At 33.6% G+C, this 11338-nt stretch overlaps 2 protein-coding genes across 4 annotated transcripts; one reads left to right on the top strand and one right to left on the bottom strand.

The window, feature by feature from the left end:
- The first annotated feature begins 393 nt into the window (after positions 1–393).
- LOC129872062 (uncharacterized) lies at positions 394–4078 on the top strand. 2 transcript variants are annotated; one of them, XM_055946915.1, is made up of 7 exons: positions 394–579; positions 873–990; positions 1472–1633; positions 1982–2043; positions 3015–3102; positions 3366–3466; positions 3602–4078. In XM_055946915.1, exons 1-6 carry the CDS (start codon positions 451–453, stop codon positions 3458–3460), a joined length of 654 nt encoding a protein of 217 aa, XP_055802890.1. In that variant the 5' UTR covers positions 394–450; the 3' UTR covers positions 3461–3466; positions 3602–4078. The 2 variants fall into 2 exon arrangements, with proteins under 2 accessions (XP_055802890.1, XP_055802889.1); XM_055946914.1 differs by having other exon boundaries at positions 400–579; positions 1979–2043.
- A 688-nt stretch (positions 4079–4766) lies between these two features.
- LOC129872061 (uncharacterized) lies at positions 4767–8766 on the bottom strand. 2 transcript variants are annotated; one of them, XM_055946913.1, is made up of 6 exons: positions 8150–8766; positions 6797–8055; positions 5964–6026; positions 5604–5873; positions 5282–5517; positions 4767–5076 (listed from the first exon to the last, which is right to left on the bottom strand). In XM_055946913.1, the coding sequence occupies exons 1-6, from the start codon at positions 8266–8268 to the stop codon at positions 4822–4824; spliced, it is 2202 nt and encodes a 733-aa protein (XP_055802888.1). In that variant the 5' UTR covers positions 8269–8766; the 3' UTR covers positions 4767–4821. The 2 variants fall into 2 exon arrangements, with proteins under 2 accessions (XP_055802888.1, XP_055802887.1); XM_055946912.1 differs by having other exon boundaries at positions 5604–6026; positions 8150–8765.
- Positions 8767–11338: the final 2572 nt, after the last annotated feature.

Here is an 11338-nt window from a genome sequence, read left to right as displayed (position 1 = left end):
AAACTTATGTCTTTTAAAAATCTTTATCTTAATTTATGTGTCACATTTTGAATTTCAGAAGACAAATTTTTTTTAGTTTTAATCATGAATTTGAATATGTATTCTTTAAATTTAAATAAAGTGCTATAAATCATAAAAATAATTAATTAAATTATTTAAAGTACCTATAAAAAATTAGATTAAAAAAAACACTCATTTAAACCTCAAAAATCCTAAATTGGGACTGAGCGAGTAATTTTCAACCAATATTTGTAATTTTGGTTCCAAAAATGGCTTACCTTTTCGCTGATAAAGAGAGGGTAAGTTGGTCAATTTAATATAGAAATGACGGGTTGATGCAATAGAATCGGGTCGGATCATGCTATTAATAGTGAAACTAGAATTAAATCAAGTACAACATTAGGATTTCTAGGTTTCTTCCAGAAAATAGTAGGCAGATTGTGATTGAATATGGTGAAAGGGGAAAACGCAGAAATTCAGAGTTCCGACAATGAAAAAGATAAGAATGTTTTAGAGTTAATGGATTCGACGGACAACTATCTTATTCTTATGAACTCTCTGTCTTCATCACTTCGCCAGGTTTCAACTTCTTTCTTAATCCCTCTTTTTGTGATTTCACCCATTTTTCTCCAAGCGAAAACATCTCAATATTACATTAGATAAGTACTATAATCCTCAGTATCCTAATTTAACTTGAGTTGCATCGGCGGATCCAGATTTTAGTTTAAATGGAATTGTAGTGATGCATATGAATGAGTATTTAAGTTTGATTGAGCTGATTGCAAATGGATGATATTTAAATCTGTGCAAGTAATATCTATTGATCTAAGAAGTTGCTATAGTATTGACCTTGACTTTGGCTTATATGGCAGGGATGGCTGGAGCTGGCGAGTGCTAGACATTCTATGGGTGCTTCACGTATCAGTAGTGCATTGTTTGATCTCAAATCTCATTCTGCTGCCACTACATTGCAATTAAATCACCAGGATGGTAAATCCATACTTTTTGCAGTATTTATGCCGTTTGCTTGACAGCAACAACATATTCAAAGTAATGTGGGGTCTGGGGAAGGTAGTGGGCCTTTAGCTTGACGGCACACAATATCACCTGTGACTCGTGGAATTTCTTTTCTGTTAGAAAATGCTTAATCTGTAGGACTCATGGAAGAGTTTTAATGCTTAGGTTTATGTAACCATCCATTACCCAAATTGTAATGATGGAGTTTTGTATGTAGAGAATCATTTATTTATAAGACAATGGCATCATACCTGATTTATCTTTTTCCTCATTTACCTGTTTAGGACCCAACGCTTCTTCCATTCTCCATGTAACTGGTTATATGAATAAAGTGGGCTCATGGACCTGTATTTGCTTATATTTTTTATCCTAAATTTTCTTTACAAGATTGGCTGTGATGTAGAAAAGAAGTTCTTTTTTCTTAACATTTCCTAATACTGATTTTGTTATGCAGCTGGGCATGGATCGGAGAAATCACATTTCAGTTTGTGCAAGTGGGCATCATCTGAGAGTCCAAAAAGCTGTTCTGAGGAGGCAAAATGTGAGGAGGATAAGCTGTTACAGAAGAAATCCAATAGCCCAAAGGTTTTGAATCAGGATGGTTCGTCAAATTCTGGTACAGATGCATGTTCCTGTCTCTTTTAACACTTGTACTGTTTCTTAAAAGCCAGTTTTAACAAGAATAAGTTACTAGGCTGTTACTGAGGTAGAAGCATGAAAAATATCTCTCTCAATTTTGTTGTGCAGACTTCATGACAATATCTCTAACCTTTTCCCTTCAGCACCTGATGTTTGTTAGTGCCATGGAAGTCCAGTTTAAGGATTGCTTCTTCTACTCTTAAAGCAAAAGATAGTATAAGATATTTATTCAAATAAGTAAATAAAGGATGCATCATAAACTCCTTTACCTGAATTGAGCTTCTTTGATAAATAAAAGTTTATTTCTTTTACTTTTGCAAAGAAGTTCAGGAAGAAATGTCAGAAGCGCCAGAAGCTACCGAATCACCACGCACGGTGGAGGATCAAGTAAGTGAATCACCAATTTATATTCTCACGACAACTTCTAACTAACCAAGCAGTGTTTGCCTTTGGCACCTATACATGCATTATTCAATTGATCTCCCCAGCCATGCACTAACTCCCCTCCCCCCCCAAGAGAGAGAGAGAGAAAGAGTCATGCCACCCTATAAATTCATTTATCATTTCAGAATCATTGAACCACCTTGCACTTCAGCTTTGCTACCAAATTTTCTTTATGATGTGATTAAGAAGTGAACATAGATCAAGGTTAATGAGAAGGGATTAAACCTTAATCTTGTTTTCTACTTACTTATCTCAATTGTATGATCCCCTCTCTTCATCCAAGTTTTCCTGCAATTTTCCTTTGTCAATTGATAAATTGAAGTGAAGAAATAATCGCTCTCTTTCTCTGCTTCTTCTTCTTCCTTTACATCATTGGTGTGATATTGTCTTAACAGACTATTTGTCTTTTACATGGCATGTTATCTATCATCATTTCAAAGCACCCTTCACCAACTTCAAGAAAAGAGTCCATCATATCCCCCTTGTTTTCATCTCCGAGCTTGTTGCCAAAATTGGATAGGCGGAGTGCAAATCTGCATTGTTTGAATTTTACATTTCCCAACCTTTTGGCTAACAACAACAACAACAGACCCAGTGAAATTCCACAAGTGGAGTCTGAGGATGGTAGAGTTTACGCAGACCAAGTGTTAATGAATCTGCAAAAGTTCTGATTTTTCAGAGTTCAGCTTGGATATATAATCAAAAATAACTAATTGGATTTCATTCTTCTTTGGCAATAGCTTTCATGTCTCACAGATTCTTCTCTCTTTTTCTTTTTTTTAAAATAAACATCAATCTCACTATACTCTTTTCTTGATTACCTCTCTTTTATTAATTTGGCAGGGTTAGACTAGTATTAAATTGAGTCTTTATTGTGTACGTTAAATTTAATGCTACTGTTATTTCTTTTCTAGGCTCGAAAAGAGCGACTCAAGTCATTGTCCATGTTTGGAGTGCTGGTCTGTCCAAAGCTTCGAGCAGCCCAATCGTCATTTGAGACAGGTAAATTACTTTCATCCCTCCAGCAACCATCAGAAGTATCTTTCACATTGGTATACTGGAGATAAAAGTGGCATGGAGTAACAAAGAATCCCTAGTGAAATTAAACTTTTGAGAGAATTGTCAAAAATCTACCTTACTACTCTAGGACTGGTGTGTCCAGCCATCTACAGAACTTGCTGAAATTTGGCATCAAATCTGTGTATCTATTTTCGCAATCTTTCTGTGCTTCATCTTGATAGAATCAGTGGCTTTATCTTTTGTAGCTCTTGAAACTCTAGTAGAAGTAGCAAATAAACGGGCAGACCTGCTTAATGCTTATGACCAACTGCGAGAAAAGATGGAGAGCGCCACCAAATGACGAAAGGTTACACTTCTCTTGCTTTCTCTGATTCCTCAATCCCTGGGTGTTTGTTATTTTCTCCTTAAGGTTCAGAAAAATAATGTCTAATGAGTAAACGTTAAGTTCAAGATAACATGCTTTCTTATGTGCCTTTACCAGAAGCCAAGCCCTGTGTCTGGAGATCTTGCCTCCTTCTGACCTTCGCCAAGGGGGAATAAATCAAATAAATGCAAATACAGCCCTGTCTAAAAAGGAAAACAAAAAGGAGAAAAGAAAAGAAGAGGAACAGACTCGAAGGTCCGGAGATGGCGGCATTGGAACAGAGAGCTGATGGTTTTATTTGAACTGATTTATTTTAAAACTAGTCTCTTCATGCCTGCTATCCTTACCACAAGTCCGTGTTTGTATTTCTGCTTATCTGTAAGATACTCCGGTGTAAGTTCTTGCAGATTTCATATGTGTTTTCACAGGGCATGTATTAATTGTGCAACTAACTCAAAACTTGTGAGCTAGTCCTTTTGAGGGGATGCAGGTTCCAATAGCCAACTAAGTGACTCAAGTCTTAAGTATTATGTTAAACATTGATATGTAGAAAGAATTTTAGTGGTTATAGAATGTTCAATAATTCCATTTTAAGATGTAAAGGTTCCATACCAGCAAGGCAGCAACTCCTGAATCTTATGGTGCTTCATGATCTTATGACAATCCACTTGCAGTTGTAACTCTCTTTTTTGGAAGCTTTGCTCTTTTTAGCTTTGTTAAGAAGTTGGATGTACAGACAGAAATGAGTAAGCTCTCAACAGGGACGTCATATCTAAAACGTAAGGTACATGAAAACAGGACGATTTTTTTTTTTGTAGTAGCACGTGCCCGTTACTCTTCTCATTGCATGTTCGATTACGGTTTACCCAAAGTTTCACAGTAGTATCCGTAGCCATCTGAAACTCTAGGAATTGGTTGATTTACTGTCAGAAATCCAATTCAGTCCTTAAAATAGAAGGAATTTACCTTATGCAAGTTCTCTCTCTTTCTTCTTTTCAACCTTTAAATTACAGAAAGTGATACAGTTAGTCCAATCCACGTTCTTTCGTGCAAGAAACAGACTTTCCCAACATTTCATTTCACTTCATATTCATCAGAAGTTACTTTCAGAGTTCCCAAATCAAATCTTTGGAGTTGGGGAACCTTCCTATAATAAAAGATAAATGGAAGAATTACCTCTTTTCACGGCCGAAAGATATATAGTACTACCTATTTTTATGTTTCCATTCGTTCATATTTTCTTGTCGATGACTAAAAATCTAGGAGTATAAAAAAATGATAATAATACGAACGAAAAATTGTTGGCTTAATTTGATACTAAAAAAAATTGACTAGTATTAACAAGGGAAGAGCAAAAAAGAGGGCTCCACATGTATTTTCCTATGCACAAAACTAATCCTGCTTAATTTATTGTGACACCACACTAGTTGATCTTTCGTTAGCCTTGACATGTTGAGGACCCTAGCCACTAATTTCACGTCTACTTGAGAGAAAAAATAGAGAACATGATCTGAATCCTCTTCTCTGTTCTTCCTGAACTTCCTCAATATGCAATTTCCACTTCTCAAAACTTCCTGCAGCTTCTTCTCCTTCTGCATTCCGTAAAAAAGCAGTCAGACAATCTATGTCATTGTAGATTCTAGATATTGAAAACAGATAATGTTGAGACATAACATAATTAAGTAACTAACAATGAGCTCTCTCCAACAGCAAAACCTTTAAGATAGTAAAATCACCACAGTTCAATAGATATAGCTTGCTGCAAAAAGAAAATGTGTGATGAACTCAGAAACTAACCTTTTCAAGATTTTTTCTGATCTCTATTAAAAGCTCCAAGTCCTCTTGTTCTTGAACCTCTGGATGAATTCCCTTTTGACCTTTCGCCAGCACGCTATAGCAATCTTTATCAGCTCTAACAAAACGCCAAAATATTCGTATTGATTCTTCCAGGATCTCCACTAGCATGTCACTTGTGATTGAATAGTCAGTTTTCTCTTTTGTTCTTGCCTTGTTTCTGTCCTTCACTCTGTCGTCTGCATATTAAGTTTGAGTTTAAATACACTAGATTTTACATCCAACAACAATCAGCAGCGAAAGTCATATCATTTCAGATACTAACCTCTAATAACAGGAACTTGAAGAAGATTACGAAGATCATATCGACTCTTGATAAAATATTGAACTCTAGGCCCTTGAAAAGGTTCATTTTCAATAAATCTTTGCATGAGCACTTGAAACTGTTGAAACTCCCCAGAAACTTCATTATATTTTCGGATCCCACGTGGGTCGGAATCCCACAAATTTAAAGCCTTCATATATTGCCAGTGCAAAAATTCCCAAGAAAGGCACATCTGGCCAACGTATACCACTTCTAAATCACTCTGCAATTCTTTGATAAACTTTACCATTGGATCAATGTCATGACTTTTATGTTTGAATAGTCTAATATTTTGTGAGATAAGGGATTTTAGTGTTGGACCTGAAGATTTCTGGTTGAACAGTAATTGCAGCGGATCTTTTAGCGGATCTTTCTGCAGATAACCTGTAAACATTTCAGATTAAAGCAACTGAATATTTTAAAAGATTTAAGTTGGACATGCTGAGAAAGTAATCAGTCAATCCCACAAGATTGTCTTAAGCAAATTGTCTGTTGTTGGCCAACAAACTTATAGGTATGAATTATGAAAGTATAAAAAGCTCAACTTTCCAGATATGATCATACACAAAAGGTCAGTATAGACATTATTATATTCTTTTACTTGTGTCATGTGTGTTCTGCTTAGACAGCTACATAAGAAAGAAATAAGAACATACTTCTAGCAAGTACAGTAGTACTATATAATAAGGACATCTTGTTTTGTAATCTTCCTCTTGTTCATATAAATAAACATTAAAAACAACATTTTGACTTATTCAATTGGGAAAAAAAAACATTAAAAACTTTGGAATGTGTATGAGTGTTATCATTATCTAACCTTTTTCTTTTATCATATGGACGACAACATAAAATAGGAGAAAGGTTGTTAGCCTTTTCACTGGGGCCAAGTCTGTTTCTTACATCATGGATCCAATGCATTGAATTTCATGTTATTATGTGTTTCAGGAGCCAAAGCTAACAAGATCTTGTGGGTCCTGTATTCAACTTTTGAATAATTAAAGGTTAGCCACTTTATTCTATTTTCACTCGATTTCTAAATATGATGATAACATGGACACTAATCTTGGAGCGCCTACAATTGAAAAAGACTTTTAACTTTTATACGACAGTTTATAAAAAGAAAAGAAATTACTTAGTTGAAAGTTGTCACTGACCTATTGCATACATCTTCTGATACGTCAAGATGTCGAATTTTCGCATTTTCTCTCTGTAACTCTTGTAGAATTTGTGAAGTTCACTCATAGAATCTTCACGATGAAGCATTTCATCAATCTTCCATGGTTGTAATTCGTCCATTGCTGGAGACTCGGATTCTTCCAAAATAGTAGGCAGACCCGTGGCTCTGACTTTTCGGATTTCCATCTTTAATTGCTCAATCAATTCTTGATGTTCCCACAGTGATTCTAATTTGTTTGCATCCTCAGAAGTGTCAACAATAGCTGTGTTTCTTGACTTGAGATTTTCAGACTCTTGTGGACAATTTATTAACTTGTCACCTTCTGTAACAAATTCTAAACTTTCAATCATGCCCAAATCTTCATGAAAATCATTTTGGGATAGAAATTCTGAGTCATTTTTCTGGTCTTCTTGTTCTAATTTCCTCAACTCTTCCATTATATCACTATCACTGTCCTCAAAATCCTCAGATTCAAGATTTTCATCAGACATTTCAAGATTTTTTAAGTCTGAATCATTATCGTTCAAAGGATCAAGCTCAAATTCACCTCCAAAATCTTCATCCGACAAGAAGCCATCACTGTAGGAATTTACTAACCTGCTCATAAGCGAACGCATATGCTCAAAACCAACTGATACAGTATCTGAATCCGTACCCGAAGAATCTTTCTCTGATTGAAACAAAAACTCATCAGGAAAATCTGAATCACCCAAAAATTGTTTGCACACAGTATCTGATTCTCCCTTCAAGAATTCCTTTCCTTCAATTTCCTTTTGATAACTGTGGTGTTCAGGCCCGTTTGCACACACCTCTTCCTCCTGAATGCCTTCTATTTTATCATGTAGTAATTCTTTCATGTCTTCTTCATCCAAATCAAACACATATTTCATATCACAGCTAATTTCTTCAGCATTCAGGTTCACAATCTCAGGTTCTTGAATTAAGCTGCTAAAACTCTTTTCTGGTACAAAATCAGAGGCGATAAGTTCACCAGTTTCTGTCTTGTTTTTACTAAATTCCTCATAAGATGGAAATTTAAACTTAAAAGAAAACTCAGTTTTCTGCTTATCGTCATTCTTGACCGAATCCACATACTCCAAAACCTCCTCAAAATCTTCAAACTTTGGTTCCAATTCTTGCTCGACCTTCACATTGTCGGATTCTTTCTGGTCATCTTCTTCAGGCAGAACTTTAAAAAATTCTGAATTGTCCAAAGGAGCACGACCCCTTCTTAATCTGTAATTCCAAAAAGGAAGTTAAAACTAAAAAATCGACAAATTAAAATAATTATTTTTAAAAAAAAATACTGAAAAAGACTGAAACTTTGTACCTGAGGAACAATGTAGGGCTGAAACTGAACAGAGGAAGAAAATAGAAGAAAACAGAGATACAGAGGGTAGCAAGTATCAAGAAGAGATTTTGAAAGAATAACCGAGAATAGAAATCCATTTTCAGAGAACCCAAGAAGGTGTTTCGGAATCGTCCATGGATTTTAACACCCACTGGAGAAAAATTCAGTTTCAAGTAAAGAAACTAAGGAAATCTGAAGGAAAACTCATAGCAATTTTGAATTTTGCAGAGCAAGAAATAGACACACCACCTGTAAAAAAGTACAAACTCATGTGAAAAGTTGAATTTTTTTTTAGTGTGGGTCGAGAAATTGAAACTTGACCTAACTGGGGAATTTTACAGTTTTAAGAGAGAATGGTAGCTACCAGTCACCATCTTGGCCTAATTATGGTTTATTAATCCAAAGAAAAAGAGAGAGAAGAATTGAGTTTGTTATATAAAAATCGTCTACAGAATCGGAAATAGCAGTTGACAAGTCCTGTTCTTGCTGCTTATTCTTTGCAAACGAAAATGTTGGGAGAGTGGGCGTGGGGTTGAGGGAGGCTGTACGGTGCCACAAATAGATATATAGGGGTAAATTGGGGTTAAAAGAGAATTTGAGAAGTACAAAAAAAATATTATAGTCGGCTGCTAATTCCATTTAATAGAAAAAATGTTGTTGTTTTTTTATAAAAGTAATGAGTACAAAATATTTTAGTTTTATCCTGCTGTGCTTTGAGAATATTTAAGTTCACCACGTACATACTCTTGACTAGGGGTGTACATGGATCGGATTGGTTCAGATTTTTTACAAATCAAATCAAATCATTTGTATCGGGTTATTAAATCTATAAACCAAACCAAACCAATAAAAGTCGGGTTTTTCGATATCATTTTTTCTCGAATTTTTCGGGTTTTTCGGTTTTTTCGGGTTTTTTTGGATTTCTTGGGTTTTTCATAGTATCTAATAAAAAGCACAGAGTAGTATTTCTTAAAAAGAGTTCTAGTACAAAATATCAACATATAAGATGGAGGCAGAATACTGTTTGAAGTTTTAACTTTATAATATAACTTTATAAGATGAGCTTTTTTTGTATATTATTTAGATGAGCTTCTCAAGTCCAAATCTATTTGTAAGAAAGAAAACAAAAATTATGAAAAAATTTTAAAAAATATTTATAAATTACATTTTAATAAATATTTTTATGTATAACATAATTTAAAAGTAGTATATCTATAATCGGGTCGGTTTGGGTTCGGTTTGATTTTTTTTAGTTAAAACCAAACCAACCCTATAATGGTCGGTTTTTTTTTCCAAACACCAAACCAAGTCAAACCAAACCACTAGTCGGGTTTTTTTTCCGGTTTAGTTCGATTTGTCGATTTGGTGCGGTTTATCGGTTTGCCCTGTACAGCCCTACTCTTGACCATGAAGAAGCTTCAAGTATGAAACAATTTCTTAACGACGAAGTCATAATTGACCGCAAAAACAATGCATAAATTGAAGTAAATTATAGGAATTTACACTAGTCTATTTAAGTATTTTCGCAAAATAATACATAAATTGAGGTTAATTATAGTAATTTACATTAGTCTTTTTAAGTAGTTTTTTTAAAAAAAATTGAGTGACCTATTTTAGTTTGACACAAAATTTAAGAAAATTAAAAAAAAATGAATTTTGTGATCTTAAATTAAAAATCTGTCAAATGTATCAAAATATTTTTTAATCTTTTGACGTTATGTAGAAAATTAAAATTAAAAAAATTGATAAAAGGAAAAAGGTCGATGTGAATACAATTTCTGTCATTTTAGGGTAATCATCTTCTTCAGTACGTATTGTCTTTACACATGCAATTCGTATGTGTTTTAAACTGTCTTTGCTTGCTAGTTTAAGTTTTAATTTGTGCATATTATGCAGCAGACTGTGTCCATTATTTTTGTAACGATTCTTTTTGAACAAATGTTTTTTGAATGGACATATTTTGGAATTAAGCGATTAGCGTGTCTGCGGGCGCAATTGTGCTATAAAGAAAATATCTCTGCTTTTGCTCGCACCGCGTTGATTTTAAATTTATAATGGTAAAACGGTACTATTCAAAGAAGAATGATAAAAATTAAGTTATTAACGAAATTTAATGTTCTTTGGTAGCTTTGGCATCCGCGTAATCTATTCATAATTACACAAAATAAATGAGTTATCTATCCCCTGCCAATAAATGAGTATTCTATCCCCTACTAATAACCAAATAAATAAATAAAATCCCCACGATAAATTTTGTTACCTACTTGGCTACTTACCAATCTATCAATGCATCATAGCTAAATTGACCAAAATCACAAATTAAATTGCTCTCTACCTCTCTATTTGATTTAATGTTTGTGCATTTATATTTCAGCTATAATATTTTATTATTATTTTATCAACCTTGTAAAAAAGGATTGCTCCTTAAAGAAATTAAATATTTCTTCGATTTTAATTTCTATGAAATATTTTAAATATTTTATTTCAATTTACTTGGATCGACAAATTTTACGAGTTAAATTCAACATAAATACACAATAAATTACAATTTTCTAAAACAAATGGTGAAACAATAAGAATTTAAAATGCTAGTCTAATTAAACATTTTAGAATTTGAAAATTGCGAGAAGGGACAAATCTTTGTAGTGGTAGTCATGATTCTTTAATGATTTTTATTTAAAAAAAATTACGTATTTGTAAGTTCACAAAATGTGACATATTAATTATACGTCGGTATAATTTTACGATGCTTTTGACTTTAAGGTTGACGAGAAAACATCGTGCTTCGGGACCACATTCTCATGGAACAAATATGTGGAAACGTCGTTCTATTGATACCTCACGCGTGCCTAACTATGGTAAATACGCATATTAAAGACCACAAATGTCAATACTTTCTGTTAATTTATCAGCTATATTAAATAAAGATATCTATTTTTACTTTCTCCATTTTATTTTACTTATTGTTATATTAAAAATAAAATTAAAATTCAAGAGAGTTTTACTACATTTTAAATAATTAAATAAAATAATAGTAGTCAAATTTTGAAATTCCAACACAACATTAATAAGATTATTTAGTAAAACACGTCTCTAATAAAAAAATTTTTAAGGGTAGGAGAAGCGGAAAGCTCTTCAATGTACTTCTCAAAGCACGAATGGAGGTTG

This window comes from Solanum dulcamara, chromosome 11, assembly GCF_947179165.1.
Source record: "Solanum dulcamara chromosome 11, daSolDulc1.2, whole genome shotgun sequence".
Classification (NCBI taxonomy): domain Eukaryota; kingdom Viridiplantae; phylum Streptophyta; class Magnoliopsida; order Solanales; family Solanaceae; genus Solanum; species Solanum dulcamara.
The sequence above is the reverse complement of the archived record's forward strand: the minus strand, read 5'-3'. Positions and strand labels throughout refer to the sequence as shown.